This window comes from Rhipicephalus microplus, chromosome 3 (genome assembly GCF_043290135.1).
Source record: "Rhipicephalus microplus isolate Deutch F79 chromosome 3, USDA_Rmic, whole genome shotgun sequence".
Lineage (NCBI taxonomy): Eukaryota > Metazoa > Arthropoda > Arachnida > Ixodida > Ixodidae > Rhipicephalus > Rhipicephalus microplus.
In genome coordinates, this window is record NC_134702.1 from 251,460,945 (window position 1) to 251,488,326 (window position 27,382).

General features: G+C 45.2%; 1 protein-coding gene across 4 annotated transcripts in view; it reads right to left on the minus strand.

The window, feature by feature from the left end:
• Ube4B (Ubiquitination factor E4B) overlaps positions 1–27,382 on the minus strand; it is a 244,571-nt gene that overhangs the window by 127,180 nt on the left and 90,009 nt on the right. For all 4 annotated transcript variants that reach the window (XM_037420066.2, XM_037420059.2, XM_075890893.1 and 1 more), the window contains 4 exons: positions 26,834–26,950; positions 26,686–26,778; positions 26,430–26,627; positions 15,722–15,827 (listed from right to left, as the gene is read on the minus strand). In XM_037420066.2, the coding sequence (XP_037275963.2) occupies positions 15,722–15,827; positions 26,430–26,627; positions 26,686–26,778; positions 26,834–26,950 (514 nt within the window). The remainder of the gene's footprint in view (positions 1–15,721; positions 15,828–26,429; positions 26,628–26,685; positions 26,779–26,833; positions 26,951–27,382) is intronic.

Consider the following 27,382-nt stretch of genomic DNA (forward strand, 5'->3'; position numbering starts at 1 on the left):
TGACAAGACTACATCTACCTCTTTTGTTTAATTAGAAAACAAGGCAAAGACCGTCTAACCCTAAAAGTGCAAGCTGTGCATGTCAGTCGCAATTACAAGACAGCCTTATGGTGACAGCACACTCTATTGTCCTTTTTGGATTCCCTAAAGTGTTTAAGCGTACAGGGGCAAGAAGAGTTGTGCTGCGATGCTGTGAGCCAAAGGAGCTCGTTCCCTCTGTCACTCGGCTTGACGGATGCTTGTGAACACCCCTTGATCAACTGGGAGCCTTCGAGTATCACCTTTTGCCACAGTGCTGAAACGCTGAGCCAAGTGAGGCAAAATTAACCATTATCGCTTTCTCGAAACGTTCTTCCTTATCTGTTTTCGCTTAGTCACGTTGAATACTCCAATACTCGGGTGTTTGTGTATATATGCTACCATTGGCAGAGGTGTAACAGAGTAATACCTTTGCACGATTTTAGCACACTTCTTATTGTGAAGCATAGATAGGCTGAAGAATGTGCAGCTCACTCTGACACATTCGAAAGACATATTTTGCAATTAGTAGTCACTCGAACTCACTAAAAATTTTCTCAACCGGACTCAAACTCACCAAGATATTTCTGACCCAAACTCAGACTCACGATCGATCTGGGTATGAGTGAATCTATTCATGAGTGAATTTGCTGATCTATACTGCAATGCCAAGGTAAGTTCGAAAAAAGAACAAAAAGGGGGGTGGGAAGTGTTATCCTTATTAAGATAAAATACAGCTCCAGCTTGTGCCCACAATCGAAGCAGCAAAGCATTGCTGTCTTCTTAATCATCTTGTTCTCAAAAGAAAGCACACACATGCTTCATTTCTCACAGATCAGCCATGCATCTCAGAGAAATAAAACGATGCATGATCCATGTTTGTGATCATGCCAATAGGGCAGCCATGCAAATGACAGAGTTTGGTTGCAAATCTAAAGAAGGCAAAAAGCTTCTTTCTGTGCACTACCAGCAGCTCTTGACAAATGCTGGTTCTTGTATGAAACAAAAAAACCTTGTGTTTCATAACTTTGATAAGACAGCATCTACTCATCCTTAAAGTGACTCTTGGTGCTCTGCACAAATCTGGAACACTTAATTCGCATGTAGTCTCCCAACTGCTCTCGCTTTTGGCAGGCTCTTCAAGAATGTCTCCATGAAGCCCTTATGACTGAAACTTTGTGGCAATAGTAGGAGCAACAACAGCACATGCATGCCACAATTAGTTCCCATGCTGTTGATTCGGTCATTTTTTATGGGCAAAGCTACTTAAGGCGTGGGTCTGTACATCCTCCGATGTATGTAGCAGTAGTAGTAAGTAGTCACCGGTGGTGATGACAGACGCTTCGCCCCAGTCATCATCATTCACTCCATGAATATGCTGCGATTTTTTCAGATATTCAGGAAAAGATTAAGTGCAAGGTCAAAAAGAGCGCACATTACAAATGTACAAGCAAATCAGACAATGCCCCTTGAAAGACTCATCTCTGTCTTCACAGGCCTCAAATTTGCATGGTCACAACTGTTGTTTTGGACTATGACTCCTTTCATCCTTGTATGCCTGCTTGCTATTTTGTGCATACAGGTTTTAATTAAAAGTTTAACACGTAACGTCCACAGACCAGCGGTGCTAATCTAATCAATGTTTATACAAAAAGAGAGTTCTAACAGGCAGCTGCTGACTAAGTTTTAGGACTTCCTTGTTTGTCCGGACTGCTTAAACAGTATCACAATGCACAGAAACAAGTAAACTTCTGCATGCTTTAGAATATCTGGGCAATGCGAAAACACAAGGCAACCACGAACCAGTATTTCAGTGTTGCACATGCATGCCCTCGTTTTCAGTGAAGATTGAATTCATCCCTTCTATGACTCCGCACTAAACTACAACTCTGATGGTTCATAGCTTCACCTTGTCACTTGAATAAGACAGTTAGCGCTCATAAAGCCTAACATATGGGCTGCAACTTGGACTGATCCACGAAGACAGAATTCTTGAGGAGGCGTAACTGTGCTCTCTCAGGAGTCCTAATAAAGTCATGTAATCAGACACACCTCTAATGCCCCCTCTGTCATGAAAGTGCGGTAGTGGAAAAGGAAAAAAGCATGCACCGCTCTGTGCACACTGCCCAAAGAAACTCACTCGTTCATTCAAGGTCATTTGTTGCCAATTCATCGTTTGCGCTTCCTATGGTGTGTTTTTGAGCGTCCTTGCCGACTCAAAATTTAAACGTTATAGCGTTGAAAAGCTGATTTCACAGAAATGCCAGCCTCATTGGTTGTCAGCAAAAAGTCAGCGTTGTCTGCAACCACAAAACTGAGAAAGATGAAAATAAAATGAGAACTACTGCCGAAGAGCGCCATATCATGCCTTTCAACTTTGCGAATGCCGGTGCTTGTTTTTTCTTGAGTCAGAGCAGTGAGTTCATAGGAAGAGGAGGTTACAGGCCACACAATCTCGATTTTTTCACCTTCGCAAGCAGTGGGCATGCTTGTACCTTGAGCTACAGAAGTGTCTGCCTTTGCATGCTTTTCGCAGTTCAGGCCATCTTTTCCACTGAAAGGTGCATGGCTAACATACTTAAATGTGCGTGGCTTTGTAAATCTTCGAACATGGTGACAGAATCCAGCTGCACGTGAGATGGGGTTGGGAAAGGAGGCAAATGTAGCAAAAGTGAGAAATATGCACAGCGCATCGTGTTGTGGAGGCAGCATGTTCCTCTTGTGCCAAGGCATGGCAAACTGGACTGTGACCGACAGCGCATTCATTCTTTGTGCCACATTGTTAGCTTCGTAGTGTTCTCCTGGCTGTTGTGGCCGTTGGTCTGAACAAAAAGTGTGCAGGATGCGTAAAGAAACTGCCGTCGCTGCATGGCAGCAGTCTGCCACTTGGCACTACACAAGCACGCGAGAGCGTTTTTTTTTTTTTGCACACCTGAATGAGAGTTTTTGCTCGTAGAACATATCATACGACCGCAGTTTGCTGCGTTGCTGCCGAATAATTGTATTTTCGGGAACGCATTAAGCAGAACCTTCTAGTTATCGGGATTTCGAGTACAGGAGCCAGGAAATCGTATCAAGTGGGAACATATCAACGAGGTTCTACTGTATTTCCTTCCTTCTTTTTTTTGCAAACATCAGACAAGTACCTCAGTGGAAACATTGACGACACGTTGTCTGGTAACAACACCGGTCATTTTGTTTTTGTTTTTGTTTTTTTCAGAAAAACTTTGCCACTAAGCTCGCCACAATAGCACCACCTGTCTGTCACAGTCCAAGAAGTGCTTCAACTGATCTACGAGGTGTCAGCTTTCAGTCTTTCCTTGGTATGCCACAAGCCCTATTTCCACACTCACTCGGCCAATAGAAGCTTTGAATGTACTATTTAATTTCCCCTTGCAGGATGCATAACCACTGTTGCAGTTTGACGCAGCACAATGCCACAGCATCCTGAAGAATCGCAGGTTAAAAGCTGCAAAGCACTCACCTTCATCGCGGCGTCAAATGCACGCGCATACAGCAAGAAGTTTGCACTGCCAGTACAATGCACAGAAGCAACTGAGCGTGCTAGAAATAAAAAGTAGGTGCCCTCTATACAGAAAGCCTGCCAACCGCAAGAAGATGTGCGACGACTTGTTGGGAACATTCCCTCCTAAGGCTACCTATGCATGTGTGTGCACAACACGTGAGCGAGGGGCGAGCATCGCGTGCGTACGGCAGATGTCAACTGCTCAGGGGCCACAAATGGCAGCTCGCTTCAAGTGCTGTACAGCCTCTATTTCTGGCAGTATCAATTAGCAACTGTACCCAGAATATCTGTCCCATCTGCCAATTTGATATGTAGACAGAAATCTGAAAATTTTACAGTTGTAATCAAAGAGAGGACGATGACAAAGCACACGAGCAAGCTAGCTAGCCCCAGTGCTAGCATTGACATTAAAGGGACAATAAAGTCAAATGATTTACGTCAGAGTGAAATTTCAATGTATGACAAAATCTAATACAACAATATTATCAACAGCAGTGCCCTACTTACCGAGAAATCAACGTAAATGCGCAAGAATACATGCCGCTGTAGGACATTATGAAAATGATCTTGATGACGTCAGATGAACCACCTACAATTAATCACTAGCAATTGATCTAGCTGTACTAAATAAAGAACAAACCGAGCATCATGAGACACAATAAAATGCTGCTTGTTCCCTTCTGACGCAATAAAATGCTGCTTGTTCGCTTCTGTTTGATTCATGGAAAAAAGAACCGCTGGACGTTACTTTGGGGGATGGCGCGAATAGTTCAAAAATTCAATTTTAGCGTGGTTAAACTGTACAGGTGGTGCCATCTAGCGGGACCTGGTTGAACTAAGACATGCCTGTCATCTCGGAGCCAATAGCACGAAATTGATTAATGGCCGTCGTTGCTGCTGTGGCTCCCCTGCTTTCGGTCTGCTGCTGCTAGTGTCCGCAGCTGCACATTAAAGCAGGGCAATGTTGCTCACAGCAACAGTGACGTTAGACAGTCCGCTTCTTGAGGCAAGTAATTTGAAGTGTGCTAACCTAATGTGGATTACAAAAACAAGATTTTGTTTTAAAATAAGCCCTTCCTTGGCACAAAAGTAACACAACGAGGTTTCTGGACCGCTATTTGAACTGTCAACGTCGACTTAATAGTTGCCTTTAGTGTCCCTTTAAGCACGTGCTTGCTCAGTTTAGGCTGCTTGACACCTGCCACTTTTTGACGCTCTGCTCTTGACATCTTATGACTTTTGCCATGGCCTCCGAAATGGCAGGCTCACAGCGGGTATCTCCCTGGCCGTTTCAATCGCATGAAGAGAGCATGTTTCCAAAGGTGGGCGTGGCTTGCTCTTTCCTTAGCACCGCAGCACTCCTTCATATGATCGAAAAGGCTGCCGTGCTGTGGGCGAAGCTTGCATGTGGTGAGAAAAAACCTGTTTTGCGCTTTTGTATAACTACGCGCTCATTTCAGAATGCCAGGCCTGGGTGTACTAGAGGCAAAGTCAATGCTAGGGCGTATGTATTCTCAAATGGGCTTTTTTGCTGTATATTTGCGCAGCCCGAATTAGGGCCCATATAATTGCGATGGCTTTGCAAGAATCAAATCAAATCAAATCAAATCAAACTTTATTTTCAGGAATGCATACATTTACATGAATAAAATTCTACAGTACAGAGGAGGTCCCGAAGTTAGAAAACTGTCGGGGGGACCTCCGTTAGAGAATAAGTCAAGCCCGATAACAATGCAGCAAGCAGTGAAAAACACTTTGTACGAATTAAACAAAGAATGATTAAAATTTCATAACAACAAGGCAAGAAAAGTTCTGTGTAACAGCAAGTGGTATAGTGAGTAAAAGAAATACTAAAATTAGGAGTAAGGCACGACGGCAGAGTTTAGAAAACACGTTTTGTGATTAGGTACTCTTTAAACATTTTGCGAAACGAATAGAATGTGGGACATAACTTTATTTCAAGTGGTATGTTGTTCCATACGGATACACCTGTAAATTTAAGAGTTAGTTTTCCATAATTGCTACGCACTTTAGGGAGAAGGAAATTGTGACAGGCTGAAAACCTGGTGTTATTAGTATTGACAAGATGTTGTGTGGATAGCCCTGAAACACATAGACCATGATAAATGAGGCGGTACATCAATATAGCTAACTTTAGAGTGAATAAAAGATTAATTGGAAGCACGGAAAAATAAATAAAGAGTGGCGTAGAAGGCGATTGAAATGGAGCGAAGGCGATCAGACGTAGTGCCCGTTTCTGAAGTTGTATAAGGGGCTCCAGGTGACTGGCATATGTATTACCCCAGGATGAAATGCAATAGGAAAGATGGCTATGAAAACACTGCAGTCCACTTATAACGATACCACATATAACGATATATCGGTTATAACGATGGGTCGACTTAACAGTCTCATTTTATGCATTGGGGCTATGGGGAAAAAAACCATATATAACGATATGTTATCCACCGCATATCGGATACAACGATGAAAAGTTTGCCGTGGATGGCATGTTTCATTCAGAATAATCGTAACATTTAGATTGATAAGTTCCTCTGAAACGAACTATGCCGAGACGAGACGAAAAGTTAGCGTAGGCGAGTACGTACCTGCCGCCACTGCAGCACAGCGCCGGCAGCGCGTCCCGGCCGTTCAAAAAGCCGAGGAGAGCATCGCGAGTTGGCGCGACGCGCTACAGATGGCGCCAGCTGTGTCACGTTTTGCGCCTCGCCGCGCGTCGACCGCGGAGAGGCTGAGAGAATTTTAAAAAAAATGCGAAAAGCAAAGCGCTGCGCTCCGCGGCTCCCCGCCTTCTACAACGGCAAGCCGGCAAGCTACTCGTAGCTTGCCGAACGAAAGCGGGAAAGAGAGAGAAAATAAAAAAAGCGAAAAGCAAAGCGGCGCGGCGGCATCGGGCGGGGCCTCGTTGGCATTCCGGCTGTGTACCTCTGGCTGTGCTTTCTTCCGCCGTCGGTCAGTCTCTCTTCCTCAGCGAACCCGTGATGCGTTCTTCGGAGTAAGAAATAAAGTCTTGTTTTTGACATCCTACTATCTACAATATTTATTAATTGGTGAAAATAGCGAAATGAAGCCTGGAGCTACAAAAGGTACGTCCGGCGACGATTTTTTGGCGGCAGTCCAGATATAACGATCACCGGTTATAACGATCATATTTTTAGGTTTTCTCGATATCGTTATAAGTGGACTGCACTGTATATGCATAGTATAATGATAAAATAATGCATGACTTGAAATAAGGGCGGGCTTTAATGAGAACATGAATGCCAAAAGAGATCCACATGTGCTGGAAACTTACTGTACTTTGCAGGCTGTATAGTATGGAGGGCACTAGTACAAAAAAAAATTCGGCCATATCCACGAAGTGAATGATGATGAGTGGGCGAAGCTCCGGAGGTAAACCTGGTAAACCATGAATCCTCTGTACATTTTGCCCACTCGATTTTATTACATCGCTCCCCCTAGCGTACGTCGCCGCACTAAATCGAACGATTGCCTTCAACCAATGACACGCGCCATATGTGACATCATTCCTATTTTATAAGATCTCGCGTCTTTTATCAACTACAAGTACCGCTTTCTAGTTTATAACATCTTGCATCTTTTCATCATCAGCTACAAGTACCACCATCTAGTAAACACTACAAGAACTAAACGAGAGGTGGCTACATACAGGAGACGGTACCCCCATCTAGTGAACACTGCAAGAACTAAACTAGAGGTGGCTACATACAGGGGACGGTACCGCCATCTAGTGAACACTGCAAGAACTAAACTAGAGGTGGCTACATACAGGCTACAGGGGACGCACAGCCCACGCCGTAAGGAGCTTCGCCCCTAAAAAAAAAGACAGCCTGATTAACAAGCAAAGTCAGATGAGCGATACGGTCTACATACACGGGTTACACTCGATAAAAAGGGTTGCTTTTTCTTTCTTTTCATGTAACTAGCACTGCTGTTCATTGTAACGTTGTTTCAACAAATTGTCCCGTGGAGCAGCGAAAGCAGGATACAGGAAGGAGAGTGCACGCTGTCGCCATGCGTCTAGACTATGTGCAGACTCAACGTCGCCGGTGCTGCGACGGCCACAGGCTGGTTACAGGCACGTCTTGGTCACTTATGGTCGCCGGTTCGCACTGTGAGTTTTACGATGTTTAGTGGATACGTTGGGCAATGTAAGAATGAACATCAAAATGTTTTGCTTGTTCAAAAAGTACGAAACATACGTTCAGAGTTTGATGTACCTGGTATGAAACACTGTGGTGTTACTAGCAATGACAATATGCACTTTTTCTTCCTTTAGTAGCCTACCTGGGCAATTGCTTAGTTTTCATTAGAAAGATATCGTTATGCTACATGTGCAACCCTATGATATAGATGCAGTCGAGAGTGCAGTAAATAAGTTGACATTGCCATTGTTCTACCAAAACATAATTGAAATTCAGATGACGAAAAAGGAGACGATGACAACTTGGTCTTTTTCACTGTGAAAGACGTGGGTAGTGAATGTAGATCGGCTGATCGAAGCTTTTATTCCTGCAAAATTACTTCTCACGTACCTTATTTCAATAACATGACTAGGGCACCCAGTTAACTAGAGTGTAACTGTGCTTCGGTTGATCACCTCATAAATATTGGTGCGCGACATAATTGTAAAATTATGAGTCAGGATACAAGAGCAATACTATTCAACGATAATTAGCCCAGTTTTCCCCCATAAAAGTCTCCAGAAAAGAGGGATGCTAGAATGCCTTTATACTTCTCAAATCGAGGCATTTTGCGCCGAGACACAATGAACCGTAATAATACTGCCACACATGAATTGATACCTCCTTACATTTATCTATCAGAAGAATGCAGTAGTTGTCATGCTTTTATTCGTAAATTAGACCAAAATAAATGCAGAAAAAAATGCTTTCCTTCAGCTCAACCAGAAAATTCTGACGGCGATTTTTGTTCAGACGCACACACACACAAAAAAAAAAACATGCGCACACTGGAGTCCTTTGTGCTCTGCTATCTGCCATGGCCTCCGCCGAGAAAAACACACCATATGCATGCCATCTCGGAGGCCATGCTTTCGCCATGTCCACCTCCCAAAAAAAAAAAACAAAAAAACATTACACCATCTCTCGCTGAAGAGAACTATGTGTGGATGGTAACGTTGACACTGGCGGCAATGTTGACGCTGGCACTCATTGCGGCGTTGCGCAGGAGAGATACCAGGGGAGGCGCAAAGCACGCAGTGATGGTCCACCGTTTCCTACTAGAATATGCCAATCGCTCCTAATGGGCAGTGAGAGACAGAAGATTCGATTAGACACAGACCTGCAGTCTGCTTCCAGTTAACCCGCACGCCGCATAGTTGTATTGTTCAAGAATGCACAGGAGAAATCTCTCACGGGACTACCTTAGAAGTCAAGATTTATATTGTTACGGGGGCCACAAACGAACATTGTAGAAAAGAGGACGATGATTAGGGCGAGCTCGTGCTATCGTGCTGACTGGGCTCCATATTGTATGCCTGCCGGTTTACCAAAAGTAAAGGTATTTTTCAGACCCCTTCTCCCCGTAACATTTTGGTGGAGAGTGCGGGTCTTCCCACAGTCAACACCACGACGATTCTACGCAGCGGACGTTCCTTGGCTGCCTGTGCGATGCCTGATCAAGACGAGAACGAGGATTCTTCGGAGCCTACACCAACCGTGCTTCGTCCAACTACGCAGCAACCAACAGCACCGCATCCAGCTGCTACTAACCGCACCGTCGTCCTGACTCAACCGCGTGACCCAGGCACCTTTTCGGGCAGTGACAGTACTGACGTGGAGGAATGGCTTCAGCTGCACGAAAGGGTGAGCGCTCTTTACAACTGGGATCCGACGCTCATGTTGGCCAATAATATTTTCTACCTTGATGGTACAGCTAAAGTTTGGTTTTCCAACCACGAGGAAGATATCACGAGTTGGGACACCTGTAAGCAGAAACTCATCGATCTCTTCGGCAAGCCCATTGGGCGTCGTCGTGCTGTGCAGAAAGAACTAGCGTGCCAAATCCAGTCCTGTACAGAGTCGTACGTTACGTACATATACAACATGTGCTCGCCCTCTGCCGGAAGGATGATGACAAGGTGCCGGAATCTGAAAAGGTCGCGCACATCCTCAAAGGAATCGCCGATGACGCCTTCAATCTCCTCGTATTTCGAAACTCATCGACCGTAGACGACGTTATTAATGAATGCCGATGCTTCGAAGATGCGAAAAGTCGCCGTATCACTCCACACTTTTTGCGTCTTCTTCCCAACACTGCTGCAACATCTGCCTGCGAGGACGCCCGTTTGCCACCAGCCTCTGCTGCTTCCGACAATATCGTGCGCATCGTGCGCCACGAAATCGAGGCAGCGTCTCTTCTGTCTGACCAAGTCCAGGCCCTTGACGACTCTCGCGCCACGATTTCTTTGATCAAGAGTGTCGTACGCCAGGAACTTGCCAACGCCGGACTTCAGGCGCTATGCCCCGTTAACCGACCTGACTACCGGCTGCCCAGTACACCTAGTATGTCCCGCGGACCGAACAACCGCCCATGTTACCGGAACCCGGCAGAATGGCGAACTTCCGATGACAGGCCGATGTGCTTTAACTGTGGACGAGTCGGCCATATTTCACGTCATTGCCGCACTTCCTGAGGTTGGCAGCCATGGTCGCATTATGCCAACACCCGACGCCCACCTGCTGGCTCTCGGATGCCGATCTACATGGCACAAGATGATGCTTCGCCATCCAGGCCTGCCCAACCAAGCCGCTCTCCGTCGCCCTCTGGACGCATGTCCCGTTTAACTAACCAATGTCGCTCCCCCTCACCCTCTTACCACCAGTCCTCGGAAAACTGACGGTAGAGGTGACCTGCTTTGACGACCCGACCTGAAATTCCTCTACACACGATACCCGGACACAACAACTTGAATAATGTAAATGTTGACGGTACTTCTGTGGTAGCACTCATTGACACCGGCGCTCACATATCAGTCATGAACTCCAGCCTTTGGTTTTCCGCAAAGCAGGGCTCCAACTAAACTCGTCGAAATGTCACTTCGGCCGCCGGCAGCTCACTGTCCTTGGACACCTTGTCGATTCTTCTGGTGTTCGTCCCGATCCTGAGAAAATGTTGATCCTGACCTCTGCAAACGACGTTCGAAGCTTTGTGGGCCTTTGTTTTTACTTTCGTAGATTTGTGTGAAATTTCGCTGACGTCGCACGCCTGCTCACGGAACTACTAAAAAAAAGTGACTTTTGTGTGAGGACCTGAACAAGCCAGAGCATCCGTTGAACTGACGAGTAGACTTACGACACCACCGATTCTCGGCCACTTTGATATATGCGCTCCAACGAAAGTGCGTACCGACGCCAGCGACCACGGAATCGGAGCCATTTTGGCACAAAGAAAGCATGGCTGCGAGGGCGTTATTGCATAAGCTAGCCGTCTTTTATCGCTAGCAGAGCGAAATTACTCCATCACAGAACGCGAATGCTTCGCGCTCGTCTGGGCAGTGGCTAAATTTCGGCCGTATTTGTATGGACGCCCGTTCACGGTTGTCACTGATCACCACGCCTTATGCTGATTGTCGCCCTTAAAAGATCCTAATGGACGTCTCGGCCGGTGGGCTCTACGGCTACAGGAATATTCCTACACGTTCGTCTACAAATCAGGTCGCCACCATGAGGATGCTGATTGCTTGTCGCGTCATCCAGTAGACCCAGCAGACCTTTCTGAGAGCGATGAGCCTACTTGCGTTTTGGCACTTTCCGCGTTTAGCAACATCGGAGATCAGCAGCGCCGTGATCCTCACCTCAGAGATATAATCCTTCGGCTTAGTGGTCCCACAACTCCTCCATCTCTCCGTATGTTCCTGCTACAAGATGGCGTCTTATATCGCTACAGCATGCATCCTGACAGACCTGAGCTGCTGTTGGTCATACCACAACATATGCGTCAGACTGTCCTTGCACAGTTGCATGATATTCCGACGGCTGGTCACCTGAGAGTTTCTAGAACTTATGACCGCGTTCGACGTCGCTTCTTTTGGCCCGGTATTTACCGATCCGTCTGCCGTTACGTCGCCTCATGCAAATCCTGTCAACACCGCAAAAAAACAGCAACCCTTCCAGCGGGACGCCTTCAGCCCATTCAGATCCCATCGGAACCATTTTATAGGGTAGGTGTTGACTTACCAGGACCGTTCCCTTAATCGGCCAGCGGAAACAAGTGGATAGCAGTCGCCACGGATTACACCACTCGGTATGCCATCACGCGAGCCCTTCCTACCAGTTGTGCGACCGACATCGCTGACTTTCTTCTAGAAGACGTCATATTACGCCACGGCGCTCCTCGGCAACTGCTTACCGATCGGGGTCGCTACTTTTTATCACAAGTTATCCGAAAAATATTACACTCTTGCGCTACAAAGCATAAGTTCACAACGGCGTATCATCCTCAAACCAACGGGCTCACGGAGCGGCTAAATAGAACCATCACGGACATGCTCTCCATGTACGTTTCTTCCGACCATCGTGACTGGGACTCCGCCCTTCCATTTGTAATGTTTGCGTATAATAGGTGTTGGCATGACACTGCAGCTTTCTCGCCATTTTTCATCCTGTACGGACGAGAACCTACGTTGCCTTTTGACATGCTCCTTCCTGCCATTGGCCACACGTCAAAATATGCCCGCGATGTGATCTCTAGAGCTCTAGAGGCACGTGAGATTGCTTGCCGGCGTCTGAGCGATTTGTCAGACGCCGTCTCCCCGTAACAATATATACGGGGTGAACGGTGAGCAGTCGGTTTTTTCAATTAAGAGGCACGCTAGCAGACGATGCCTGCATCGGCGTTGCGAGGCAAGAGGGGACGAGCGCAGAAGAGGAGAGCCGAAGGGTACGCGCATGTGCAATGGGGGTTTTAAAGGCCAACTTTGGCGATTTTTTTTTTACCATCTCAGGGTAATGGTGCTTTTATGTTTTGTAGACACTCTTGTCACATGCTCGATAGCTTAAATGTGCAATAAATTCAAAAATGATTTTTCATTAGCAATAAACCGTTTTAAGGAAACCGAAATCCAAACAAGTGTGCTTTTACATATGACGTAATGCTTTGCAAGAACCTGCCTGTTGCGCATAATGCCTCCAGATGGCACTACTTGTCCAGGCCGTCCAAGTTTGTGCCTGCGGTGATCGGCTAAAACACTTATGCTATTATGTTGAATACAGTCAACTGCCGATTTTTCGGACCCTCTAGGGAGCGAAAAACCGTCCGAAAATTTGGGCAGTCCGAAAAAATGAATGCAAGCAAAAAAAAACGCATTATTTTACTGATAATTTTCAATGCAAGGAAAAAAAAACGCACCATTTTCCTAATATTTCTCAATGCAAGCAAAAAATGCACCATTTCACTGATATTTCTCGGATCAAGAGGGTCAAGGTCGAGGTACCAGACTTTCGGAACTCTGCCAAAGCATCAGTGGGATGGCTCTGAAAAGAGCCGTTAAAAAAAAATGCATGCAGCCAACAGCGGGTGCCGTCAGGGCAGCTGGTGTCAGAGCTGCAGTGGCTTGAAAAACTTGTTGATCCTTGTTTGAACGGCGTTCCGCTTGCATGTGATCACATTCACCTCGATCCGACGCTGTTGTGGTGGTTTCCACTGGATGGTGGTTTCCGGCCTTCCGTCACGTCAGAAAGTCCAGAAAATTGGACTCCGAGAGGTTTGGGCATCCGAAATTTCAGACTTCCTTATACATTGATTTTATGGGGCTCGTGGCGGTGCAACGAAGATGCCCGAATTATCGGGCATGTCCCGAAATTCGGGTGTCCGAAAAATCGACAGTTGACTGTATATGGCAAATCATGTGTGGCTCACAACCCAACACTTGCCACCTATCGCATGCCCACCCACACGAAAAAAAAATAGCACACTCAGTAGAGGAAGCTTCGACCGAACATGCACAATTCTTAGCAGGCAAGCAGATGCTGCAGTGGCATATCAGTTACGTCACTTCCGTTTGCAAAAAATCATCACACACACGATGTTGCTATTAATTCTGGCAAGCGTGGTGAGAATTTAGCGGCAAGCTATAAAATTCATTTTGAAAGAATCTGCGAAACTCCCAAAACTGCAATTCGGCATGAATAAGCGCAAATGTGCAAATGAACGTACCCAGTGAATTTCACTGAGATCAGTTGACCTCGAAAAATTTTTAGAGTTGGCCTTCAACGCCTAGAGAGATGCCTAGAGGATAGAGAGGGGGGAGCAAGTGCAAGCAGGTGGTAGGAGAAAAGTGGAGAGAGTAATGTGCAGCTGTTGGAGAGAGGGAAGGAGGAGAGTCGCGTATGCTTCTCTGCAGGCTGAGACACTGTGTTCATAGCAGTCACCGCCAACTCGTCGCAGTTCGCTATGTTTGTGCGAGGAATGTTCTTGGAATGCAGAGTTCGGCCATCGGCTTGCTTCCAACGTGGGCCAGACTCCCACTGGGACCATCACAGAATCGACACAGGTGGCGTTCGTGTAAGACTTTGCAGCTGATGCAGGAGCCACTTAAAAATCTCTAGATGCCCTGTTGCTGATTGAGGCATGCGCTAAGCTGGAGGACGTCTTCACTATCACTTGTCGTCGTATCGCTTGTTGTACTGTGGAGAACTGGCTCGACACGCGGCGCGCCTGTGCTTTGGGGCGAGGTAAAGTATTCTTCTTGGGTAATGGAATCAGTGGCCACTACTTCCTCGACAACACTGTTAAGAGATACCTCTATTTTTGCCAGTAGTTGCCACTTCACCACGTCATTTGTAGCCAGAACACAAATAGGTCATTGTAGTCATAGTGTTATGCCGTTGTTTGCAGGACAGCGAGGTAGACTCCAGCCGACTTACTCGGCGCCTGGTCGAGGCGGTGAAAGCCGTAACCCCAGGTCAGCACTGGTGCTTTCGGCGCAAAGTGGTTCCACAGTGCAGCGAGAATCCTTTCGAGTCTCATATCCTTTAAGTGATTTGGGGCCACTAGCGCTTTGGCCAGCTGAAAAGTAGCGGGACCCCAAGCTGAGAAATGTCTTCTTGGCAGCATCTGTGATGCTCTGTGTCTCCAAGAAGAATTCGAAACGTTACACATAGTCTTCCCATTCTTTCGAGGGCCAATGCCGAAAGCCTTGATCCCAGCTGCGATGACAGCTGTGACCATGACGAGTACACACAGGGGCTAGCTTCCCTTGCGGCAGCGTTCGTTGACTTTCTGTTGCGTCCCATTCTCGTCAACAATGTTAAATAGCCATGGGTCAGATGAAGTGGCAGTGTAGGCACCAAGCGATATCAGCAATGCATTTTTGTTGCCATCACGAAACCAAACACAAGGCTGAACATAACTGGCGTTATGCCGTTACATATTTACATATTTACATCTAACCTAGCAGGTGGCGCTCTTCAAATACAGGGTTGCATGACCAGACGGCACAGTATGTTGACTTCAGCGGCCAACATCAATACACAACAACAAAAATAGAAATGTGCTCAAGGTCACGAGGTGTGCTTGACATGTTTTCTTTTCCCGTACCATTCCTCCCTGCTTAACTTCCAGCACTTTCGTGCAACGAGAGAAGACAGAATACAATAGCAGCATGCGACGAAGCTTCATAACTCCGCTCGTACTGGACGGATTCTTTGAATTCTTGAGGCAGAATTTGTCAGCCAATAAGCTGTTCTGTAAATCTATTTCATAGCTACTTGAAAAAGTGTTGCAGGGCCCTTTAATGTTGACAGAATTCTACCTGGTCACAGAATCACCTGACCCGTGACAACACATTACAGAGCACACAACCAAGTTAGACACGTCTCGCACAAAAAAAAGGGAAAGAAAAATAGCCTCAATTAGTACAATTTTCTGACTCAGCCACATGCAAAAAAAAATAAAAATCTCCCAAGCACTTGGTACACATCACACCCTGCATAAGAGGCTCTCGCACATTCTTTTTATCAATGCACTTGGCTTGGTGATTGTGACAGTTCCAGCTAAACGAGCATGCACTTGAAACCACGCGTTTCTGTGCTTCTGCTTGAGTTGTATAGCTTTTGTATGCCCCACAGTTAGTTTTTATGCGTGCTATGTGAAGATGGCAAGAAAACTTACGGATCTGCTCGGAGAACTGCTCTGCCTCAGAAGTTGTCATGCAAAGCCGTGTGTCTGCTTTGATGTCAACTCGCGCCCCGTGGTAAAATGGGTATTGAGGATCTACCTGCATGGCACAGAAGCATATGGGTGTAAATTTTCACATAAATTACAATTAGGCACTTCTACTCTACTGTCAAAAGCAGTAAAAAATGACACTGTTCCCTGTAGCATCAGCGCTGCAATTCTTGCACCCACATAGTACGACATAGCGTTGAACACAAAGTCACCAGACTTACCATTGCACGGTATCCGAGCTACGTGATAGCAGCAGCTTCAGCGAGAGAAATTAAACATTTCTTGGTAAACTTCCTATTAGTAACTAAAGTGGGTGGGGCTCTTCGTCCAGAGCTGCACTGGCTATAGCCATAGAGTTTCCTAAAGGTAACTAGAGAAGACTCTGGCCCTGCGATCGTTCAGTGACCATAAAACTGATGGGTAGTACACTTGCGGGCGGTGAATCGCACTTGTGGCTTAGTTTGTTGCTGTGTTTCAGTTTTGGTTCGAAGAAAAGAATGAACACTTTTGAACTTATTGAGATGATTTATATTGGTAAGCAAAAGAATAAGGTGGAGAAGCACAACTACTGAACATTTGCTAATTTTCGTTTTGTAAGAAAACATCTTCAAGCCACACGAACTCACACAGAGCCAAAAGAACGATGATTAGACAAATCCGTGTACTACCCATCATTCCCATGCTCGCTGAAGCATCGTGCGATACAGCTCCTATAGACACTAGGGCCTGAGTTCCCTCTAGTGTGTATTTAGGAAGCTCTATGTCTATAGCGGCTCGCTGGGCCTGGTTCATAGTTGACAGTTGGCTTCCCAAAGCCTGATCCGAGAGACATTAGTCAAAAAGATTACGTGTAGTGTCATTCCTTCACCTCAATATAGTGACCAAAAGCATTAAAGACTTTTTTCTTTTTCTTTTTTTGACAGTATTAGAGACTCATCACACAATGAGGGGTGGCATAAAATTAGCTTTGATAGGACGGAAGTGATTTCTCTCAAAATGTGGGTCATCGAAAAACTGGCTAGCATATAACGAAGGCTTCGCTGTATTTTTACTCATTGGGGGAGTGGAACTTTTATAAAGAAAATCAAGTTTCAGTTCACATAAACTATGCCTCAAAGTGTTGAAATGTTGCATCATCGCTTCCAGCAGTTTCTTTGCCTTGTCTGTGCGTTTGATTGTCATCTTTTGCCAGCGTTTTATTTGTGACACAGTGGAGACTCCATCTTGTTACTAGAGTTTCAAATAGCAAAGGTTAAACTGAATTTCATTTCATGCCCATAACCACTTCCAGTATTTTTTGTATTGTAACCTTGAAGGTATTTACTAGCCTTACATCTGGGCCCTATTGCTAACACAAAAAGTCTGGCATACATGTGACTGTTTTAGCAATCTTAGACGTAAGGTTAAGCAAGCTAGTTTGTGCAGTCAAGTATTTATAGCACACTGGTTGACTAATGTGAGAAGCCATAGACTTGCATAGTGTAGGATGGCCTATGTACAAATCTGGAGACCTAAGCCAGCCAGGCAGTTGTAGACTATTAACTATTCTCAGTACAGTGAATACCCTATTAGGAAAATTTATTGCACTACAACTAAATGAACTTTTCGACAATAACATTATGTGCCCGCAGTAGCATTGTTTCATTGCATGCAGATCTACTGCAACCACCTACTGCAATCGGTTTTGAGCCCCATTCTCTTCTCTTTATGCATAAACAATCTACTGCAAGCTCTTAAATTCACAAAAGTCTTTATGTATACTGATGACTAGAGACCGAATTACTAGGCAAATGCCTATTTTGTTTCTTGCATTAGAGGTTAAGAACAGCATCTGTAGTGTTTTTATAGTGCCTGCAAATGCTTATTTTTGACGTGTATGCCTAAACTTTTATAAGTGCCTATAAATGCCTATTTTCAAAATTGGTGTCTATATGAACGCTACTTAACCTTAAATTTTGCTGTAGAGTACAGTTTGAGACCGGTATTCATGTTACCGGGCAAAATTGAGCACCTGGCATTCTATAGGGTGCAATCTATACTCCACCTGATAAGTTCCTTTCAGCACTGTGAAGGCTACAAAGCCCTGTAGCTAATAGCAAGGCTGATTACCCTCTACATGTGTATTCATCCACCTCGCGTCGTCTGCTCGCATGCGTAGGGAACAGCAGGTGCTCCTGTGCAGCCGCAGGACTAAGAATGAATCCAAAACCATGGAGCGTCATCAGAAGAAAGTAGAGTGTAGATCAAAAAAGAAATGTGCGTGCTGTTCTTGTCTTGTTTGTTATACAATTGTTAAACGGTACTTCTCTAGGTCACATGGGAAATGTTACCTAAACACTGTAAGTCATTGCATGCCCAATGAAAAGCTTCTACCACTACAGTTCTTTATTTGTTCATAGCAAGCCGCAAATGCATATGAAGAGGTAAGCATGAAACATTTGCCACTCGGCCAGTGTATATTTCACAAGCCAAATTTTTTTCCTGCCCTCTTGAACACACAACGCAAACACATCCGACACATCATGCACACGCAAGGTTACATTCACATCACATGCCCATGCCAGGTGGTGCACACAATTTCGATGTTTTCTGTATTTTACTGCCTCTTTCTGTGGCATCGATCTGCAAATGTTTGGAGAGGTTGCCATGGATCATGTATGCTTAGCACAATACACAGCATCGCATCGCTAGAACTGCTCTAAGGGATGATGCACCAAAAACATGCCAAGCGTTGTGAATGCACAATGCAAAAATGGTGAGAACACCAATACAAATGAAATGGAGGCAACTTATTAACACTGCCGACTTTGCTTTTGGTTCAATCGATCTCACCATTCCTCAAAGATCTCTTTTAGTGACACTCGATGTAGCATCTTTATACACCAACATTTCGCATGCAGATGAAATCACAGCAGTCGCCAAGTCCTACAAAGCAGCATCACCTGATAGACTTACCAATAGCAAGAGATTAGCGGCGGCGCTCAGGCTTATTTGAGAGTTAAATAACTTTCAATATGAAGCGCAACACTATGTCCCAATTAGTGGCACATCGATGGGTACGCAGATTAAACCCAACGTATTTACGGGCTAGCTTGAAAGCAAACTATTGCAAACCCGTGTGCTGAGACCTTTCTATTATAAATGTTACATCGATGAAATTTTTCTTATTTAGACGAACGATGTACAGGACTTGCTTTCCTTCATATTCGACTTTAACGATGCCCACTTATAAATATATTCTCACAGCTACTCAGCAGCTAAAATTGGTTTCCTTGATGCTAGCATTTCGGTAGTAAACAATGAACTATCCTTTGCTCTCTACAGAAAGCCAACAGACCAGTATCAGTATTTCTACTTTGATAGTAGCCACTTGAAACATTGCAAGACTGCATTCCTTAGAGTCAGGCCTTACGCTTCAAAAGAATCTGTTCAGAGCGATTCAAGTTTTGAAAAAGTGCATAACACTAAAAGATGGTCTAGTCAAACAAAACTAACCGCCACAATTAACAGATGATGCAATAGAACGTGCCAATGTGCATGATTGTAGATTGCTGCTGTTCAAGTCCATGTACTGTTACAGCAGACTTTTATAGGAACACTGAATGGGTCTGTTATTACCGGAGAGAATCACAAGTCGTACACAAATTAATTTGAAATGGGGCATAACAAAGTTGATTTTTTGTAGATCATTCTTCAGTGTCTGTGGCCCTTTTTTATCTGATTCCAAAATATTTTCACTGAAAACTACATATAAAAGCTGTAAAAAGTTTCTTGCTCCTGCCGAGGTGGTGAAAATCATCATGGAACTAACACACACACACACACAAAAAAAAACGGTATTTTTTTTAAATTTATACCTTGGCGACGGCACAACTGCCCACCACTACTTTGGGCTCATCGTAAAAGTATTTCGTAAAGAGCATTCTGTGTTCGAAAATCAAATGTATGAAATTCATTTGTAGGCCTCCAATCGGCTGCTTCTGCCGTGTTGCTCCAGTACACCTCGCTGGTCTGATGCTCATTCCGGATAGGCCTCCGGGATAGCGTCATCTGCTTCTTGTGCGTCGCAAGGTCGCGGCTGTCTAAAATTGCAGTACATAGTGACATTTTCGTTATGCTCGTTCGGTGTTCACAGATTGTTAAAGCAGCTGCAAGCGGAAGTCCAGTCTTCAGATTACGATCGTGGGACAGATCTCTGTACTGAATTGAAAACTTCGTACTTTAAAACATCGGGCACCGCGGCCATGCACATTGCAGCTGCGCTTTCTGCTCGAAGATGTGGCTAGGCCCAACTCCGCCCCGAATTTGGCGGGCAAGACCGTCCCCCTTGCGGATGTGCAAAAGCGAACAAGCCGTAATGTACTTCGGCGCAAGCAACAAATCACATCGGCCGCTGGCTCCTACTGATGCGCAAGATTAGGCATCTTGCACATCATTATGAACCCCAGCCATGCTAGCCACACACTGACCGCTCAAAACAGCGGTGGCAGAGGCCAGCAATTTGGCACGTGAATGCCCTAACAAGCAAAATCAAACACGCTGTGCACTAATTTTTTGCCGTTGTAGCTAGGCATAACTAATCATTAAAAAACTGGAGATATAGGACCTTCATTCTAAAATAGGTACGTCGATATCTACGGCGTTCTATTTCCGTCCCAAAAGTACGTGAAGCGATGTTTGAAGTCTGAAGTTATTGAATTTAGGATGTCCGCTGCTGAAAAGTCTGCTGTAAAGGAGTCTTGACCATCTTGCTAGCCTCACATTTTAGTCCGTTCTATTTGAATATTCGTTGTACTATAATTAGTAATAAACAAAGATCAATCAATGAAACAAGTAAGGAGGTCAGCATAGTGCCGCAAATTAGTATGTAATATCCCAATGTCTATTGTAAGCGGATCTGTTGTACCCATGTTATACTGTACGCATTTTTATCCTTTATTTATAAACCACCTGTTAGCTTAATGATATCTCTTCACACGTGTATTAGATGCTCTGTAAAACGAGTGACATGCACTTTATGTTTGCCCATAGATATCGCCTTTCATATCACTTTTCTCATCTTCAGCTCATTGACATGCACATGCAAATGAACAGCACTCATTCCATGCACTGTATTTTGATGAAGGCCGGGCCCGTGGTCAGAATGTTAAATAAATTGTTTCGTACGTCTGTCTACTTCACTGTATGCATGTGTTTGTGTTATATGAGAGTGCCACCGGACTGTAGAAAAATTAATCACATCTTTGATCATGTAGAAATTTTAGATAGTTGACAAGGCCAGATTTGATGTCGCACAGATGGTTGCTTTCTTGTAGTGTGCAGTCCGCAGGTTTACGCTCTTTCTTTTCCTTTCCCTTTCACCCAATATATGTTTGCCATGTTTCCACCGAATAAACAGTTGTTAGTTCGCCCTCGTGTGAGAACTACCTGTGCTTCAGCGTGCCTTTTAGTGTTCAATTCTAGCGCTTCGCGAGTGTCTACCATGTACAACCAACTAGCCCCTACTCTTGCCCTTCTCACATCTTTTAATACTTGAGTAATAATTTCTTGTAATAAATAATATACAGTAGACTCTCAGTAACCGGAAATCTGTTAAACGGAACTACTGCTTCAACGGAATTATTGGCTCTGCAATGCTTGGTTTCGGGCTGCCATTTTTCACCCATGTGCACCTCTCAGTAAACGAAACTCCTGTTAAATGGAACATATTTTCCTGGTTCCTCCAGGTTTCATTTACTGAGAGTCTACTATATTCAGGGGTGAAACAGCCAAAATAAAATTTTGGAGCAATTTTCTGAGCATCAAAATGTTACTTTTAGAGCACTAAAATCCAAATTTGGAGCATTGTACAGAAGGTTTACATTAAAAAGAAATGTACAGTGAAACCACTCATTATTTAGAACTCGGTTATTGGCAAATCCCTCTTAATTTGAAATATTTCCGCAGCAATCAGCACCAGTCCGGTTAATTCGAAAACTTTGGGTGTCATAGGCCTATTCCCGATTTCGCCGCAAATTCACGCAAACGACAGCCTTTAAGAGCCATAAGGAAATGCAACATAGCAATACTAATGAGTGGCAGCTGAAGATCACCCCAGCCCAGCGACTTCCAGTTCAAAAAAGGTGGAAAAAAAACGGTTTCGTGGTTAACTGATACGTGCACCTGCGGAAAACAAAACATGCTTCACTGCAATAAAGCGGTGATGCGCAGGCAGCATATCACTCGTTTCTCGCTATGTCAGCGTGTCATGATTTAACCATTCTTTCTAGGATTCGAAAAAAATTTAATAAAGGACAGTTAGGCCGAATTCCTGATGTATGCGAACCTCCGATTGCCGGTGGCTCCAGCAATTTGCACCCTTGCATCGCTGGCAGAGTTTCTCCCTGCAACGCCTATTTGAAACATAGCTCCGAAAGCTTCAATGATCATGTTTTCCAGCCAAAACATCACGAATTCCATCACACTGGCCATAATTAGGCGCGAATCTCCTCTTAGTCGAACCTTGTCCTGTGTCAGGCATAACCGGCCGAACTGAGAAACAGACTGACCTACAAATGGACACACAAACAGACAGGCAGGCAGATGGACCAACGGATCGACAGACAGACAGACAGACACACGGACAGACAGACAGGTACACGGACAGGCGAAACGAACGGAAAAACAGGCACACAGATTCTTCGCTCCACTCATCATCATTCACTACGTGGACATGCTGTGATTTTCTTAAACCTTTATTTTACCAGAAAGAATGGGCGAACGTGCCGATGCAGCGCAAAGCAGGCAGCATTCTGCCCGCGTGTCATCACGCAGGTGCACATTCTAGTTTATCAGGACAGCATGATCTTTTTCTTTTAGTTTTCTGGCAGCAGTGAGACCCGTGGTTCCTCCATGTTTTAGGCAAAAATTAAGACCAGGTATTGCAAGAAAACATGACCCTTAGAGCCGTGAACTAGTTAGCACAGCAAACGACCAGCCCTGATTACTTCAAATAGTAATTCCAAGTTCTTTGCATCCCACTTTTTATATGTTCTGTTAATAGGAAAACCTGCTTAATTCAAAGATTTCTCATGGCCCCAGTGACTTCGAATTAACGAGGATTTACATGTAGGAACCATTCAACTATGCCTAAATCATGCAGAGTGAACGTGAGCACTGCTATTTCAATAAAAGTAGTAGTATTTTGAACTGCCCCACTCAGCAAGCAATCATAAAGTCTATATTAGCATTTATCACACCACCTGGCAAATCCTTGGGCAGACTCTGTCAATTCAGATGTGAATCTCGCAAGCTGGCGATCTTGAGATTCAGAGTGTGCTCTAATGAATAGCTGTAGCTACATTAAGTGAAAAAACATGGTTGACGAACTGGAACATTATCCTGGGATGTTAATTAATTAATAAAGGAATGAGGAGTGCACCATGAGAAAATACAATGTGCCCTTTGTCCATTCCGTACGTTGAATGTATATCAGATCAGACTCTGTTCAGACAGCCTTCCATACGCTGGGCATTGAAACCGTTTTTAGGCCTCATTACACCTTGGGAATAGGGGCACGCGATAATTCGAGTTTCCAATTTGAATCCAATAATACCTAACCGAAAATTCGATCTGGCTTTTAAATAAGTGGTATTATAAGCTTGGAATCATTCGACAAGGGAAATATTTAATATATAGCAAAAGCCAATGGGTGCAACTTGGCTAGGCTGAGTGGCTAGAAGAAACGCCAACGTTGTCACAGTAGGCCTTTGGCTAAAACGCTCATTGGTAACTTGGTTGAAGAACGAGTGCATGCTTATTTTAAAGAGGATTATGGCATTTCTGCACGTTGAAAAAAAAATACATAGGAATACATGTCATAGGAAATACATGTCAAGCCCTTCACAGCTTTACTTCCATAATAAAGGCATGGACTTTCTGCATAAATCGGTAGCGCATACCAAAAGTGCCGTGAAACACGCAGACTTTGGTTCGCAATACTCTCAGCCATTTGCTTCCTATGTGAAAATTGGTTCACGCTGTGTAGTCGCCCATACCACTCACTCACAAGCTTCCAGCGTGGAGTTAGAACGCTGCTGCGAATAGGTGCCTCAAGATGTTCAGGCTTGGGGCACGGATGAAGCCCAACATTGTCAAATAAGCCATATTGCAAGAACACAGGGAAAAAAAATACCAGCAAAAAACGACAAAATTTCAAAACAACCAAACACGATTGCAGTTTGCAAAGCTGTCAGCAATGTCATAGCGTCTTTGTTTTTCCTTTGTCTTGCCATAACTAGTGGTTTACATTTTGTGTAAATACAGTGAAACCTCGTTAGTTCGACACCCGTTAATTCAGAAATTCGGACGGCTCTATTGGTCCCGGCCAAAGTGCATGTTAATCTATGGGACCAAACTTTCGTTATTTCGTTGAAATTCGACTCCGCACCACTTAATTCGGACAAATGCTGACGGCTGCTGCTACACAAAAGTGTGATAAAGCAGCGCTGGCACCACTGGAGTGAAACCGAAACCAGAGTGGCATCGCCATCATCATCAACTAGTGGTGATGGCAACGCCGAAAAAGCGGCAGAACTACGACGCGAAGAACTTGGCGACTAATGTGGAAATTTTGGAAGCACTGAAGAACGGCGAATCGCGACAGCAGGTTATGACCAAGTACAACGTGAAGCGGAGCACGTTGAAAACGTACGTGAAAAATTAACAACAGATTTGACAAGTCTTCGAAAGCGAGAAGTTTCATGCCTCTAGAAAGCTGTTGCGAACCGCAGCTCATCCCCAGCTCGAAGAAGCTTTGCTCCGGTGGATTACTGACTGTCGCAACGCGCATCTGCCTTTGAGCGGACTTCTCATCATGGCGCAAGGTGAGAAGTACGCTGCAATGATGAACTTTGAATCGTTCAAAGCGTCAGAAGGGTGGTTTGCGAGGTTTCGAGAGAGACACGAACTTGTCTTCAGGAGTGTGTGCGGCGAAAAGGCCAGTGTTGACGAAAGCGTGACCACCGAGTGGAGAAATGTGAAGCTGCTGGAGCTCATCACCGCATATGAACCACGTGACGTGTTCAATGCAGATGAAACTGCTCTATTTTTCAGAGCTCTGCCCGACAAGGCGGTGATTTTCAAAGGGGACGCGTGCATTGGTGGCAAGAAGTGCAAGCAAAGGATAACTGTGCTTCTTGCCGCCAATATGACTGGCACGGAGCGCTTGCCACTACTTGTCGTCAGGAAGGCGCTTAAGCCACGTTGTTTTAAGAACGTCAAAAGCCTTCCTGTCGAGTACACAGCGAACAGAAAGGCATGGATGACATCGACATTTTTCGCGGCTAGCTGCAGCAGTTGGACCGGCACTTCACGTCGAAGGACCGCAAGATAATTATGGTTGTTGACAACTGCAGTGCCCATAACTGTACAGTCGAACTGAAGAGAATCAAAGGAGTTTTTTTGCCGCCCAACACTACGTCTGCTCTTCAGCCGATGGACCAGGGTATCATTCACTACGTGAAGTCGAAGTACCGCAAGCACCTGCTAGAGTGAATGATCCTATGCTCAGAAGCTGGAAAGTTGTATCAAGTGGACTTACTCGGCGCAGTGCACATCATCGCCCACGTGTGGAAAAACACCCCGCCGCAAGTCATCGCCAACTGTTTTTGGCACAGCGGTTTTGTGAGGCCCGAGCATGCAGCAGTAGCTGACGATGGCATCGAGGAGGTGTCAGCCGAGTCCACCGACGATGACTGCCCGACTTTCGATGCTGTCCATCCCACAGATGTGACCTTTCAGGACTACATCGCGATTGATCATGGTGTCGCCACGAGTGGTCTCCTGACCGATCAAGAGATTATTAATGATGTCACAGGTGCCCATGAAGACCACGATTCCGACGAAGAATCATGCGAGGAGATACAGCCGTGACCTCATTGCACCTCACGGAAAGTCTCGGAGGCGCTGTTAATATTAGAGGACGCTTGCCTGAACACTTCCGACAGCTTGCGTGCTGTTGGCCATTTGGAACAGTAAAGAAAAATTGTGATGTAGGCCGGAATCTGTGCGAAAACGCAGATGACAATTACAAAATACTTCAACAAATAAAGGTATGCTTCTGCAGCTTGATTTTAAATGTTGTTTTTCCTGTTCATTCGTTAATTCGGCATTCGGTTAATTCGGACAGTTTTTCCGGTCCCGTGAAATCCGAATTAACGAGCTTTTACTGTATGTTATTCAATATTCGATTTTGATTCAGATTTTTTCAGCCACTAACCAGCATTATTTGATTTGAATCAATTTGAGATGAAATTTCACTATTAGCACACTCCTACTTGGGACACATGTTCGCTAAATCCAAAAACTGGTTAAGGAAATTATTCCTGCAGTTTAAAAGGAAAACCTTGGTTGCTGCCTTCAAGGTTGCATGTACGATCCTTTTTCATTTTGGCAAAGGAGCAAGTGAAGGCAATCTGGCATGGAGCGAGTTGCTCTGGAGGGACCAGTGGAACCCACTTCAGGTCAACCGGCATTAGTGTTTTGAACGTGGACTCCCGTTCCAATGCAATGCAGCAATAAAACACGATGTGGGTCAGCATGGTGACCCAGATGACACAGTACATTGCCTGCCGTCCACAACAGTTGCCTGCAGACAGAGCGAATGGCTGACCTTGTCTGGCTGAACACGGAGAGCCAGTAGTTGCAGCACAGCGGCCAAGTTGAGCATGAAGCCATCCGAGGCCACGTGGCGGGGCTCCACTTGGAGCTGGCAGCGCCGCTCGTTGGCCTTGAGCACCGACCCCAGCCACGTGAGCACTTCCTCCCGGCACGATCGCACCAGGGAGCGCATCACTACATGCAGCTGGGCCTGCACGTGCAAACGTAAGCGCACACGCGACAGCAGACAGCAACAGTGGCTCACACACCCTGGTCGTCTCCAACTTGCCCTGCAGCGTGTGGTGCGCCAGCTGCACGTGCTCTGGGTCCCGATCCTCGTAGTAGGCCCGCACAAGGTTGGGCTGCGCGACAATGTGGCACTGTTTTGCGAGGCCCAATACATGCAAGTCTACTGACCTCGTCCTCGGCAAAAGGTGACAGGGCAAGGAAGGGCCCCAGCAGTGAGAGCCGACTCAGCTCGCGGCCTCCACTGGCCGTCATGGGTGTGGGCAGCCACAGGGAGTCGTCCACCATCTATCGAATAGGCAATGCACCTAAAAGCTATGCTCTTCAAAATTATCTTGACAGTTCAAATGCTTAATCTTAAAGTCTGTTAAAACAGCTGCAATTCCTTTGAATAATTTCTCACTGACATTGTGAAAAAAAGCACACTTCATGAGGAACAAGGAAACACATGACACCAGGTGCTGTCCGTTCTTGTGTGTCCTTGTCAAGTGCGCTGTTTTCACCCCGGTATGAACACCCAACTACAGTAGAATCTCAATGATACCAAATAAAACAAAACAAGTTAAAGCTGGTCATGAAGATGAACAACATTTATTGGAGTCGGCTACTTTTTGCTGAAAGCTCCATAATGTTCTTTTGAATTTCTCTGACTTTGCTGTCCCTTAAGAAAGCTGCCTAGAGGGAATAAAGCCTTGCTACGGTTTCTTCACTCATGCTGTG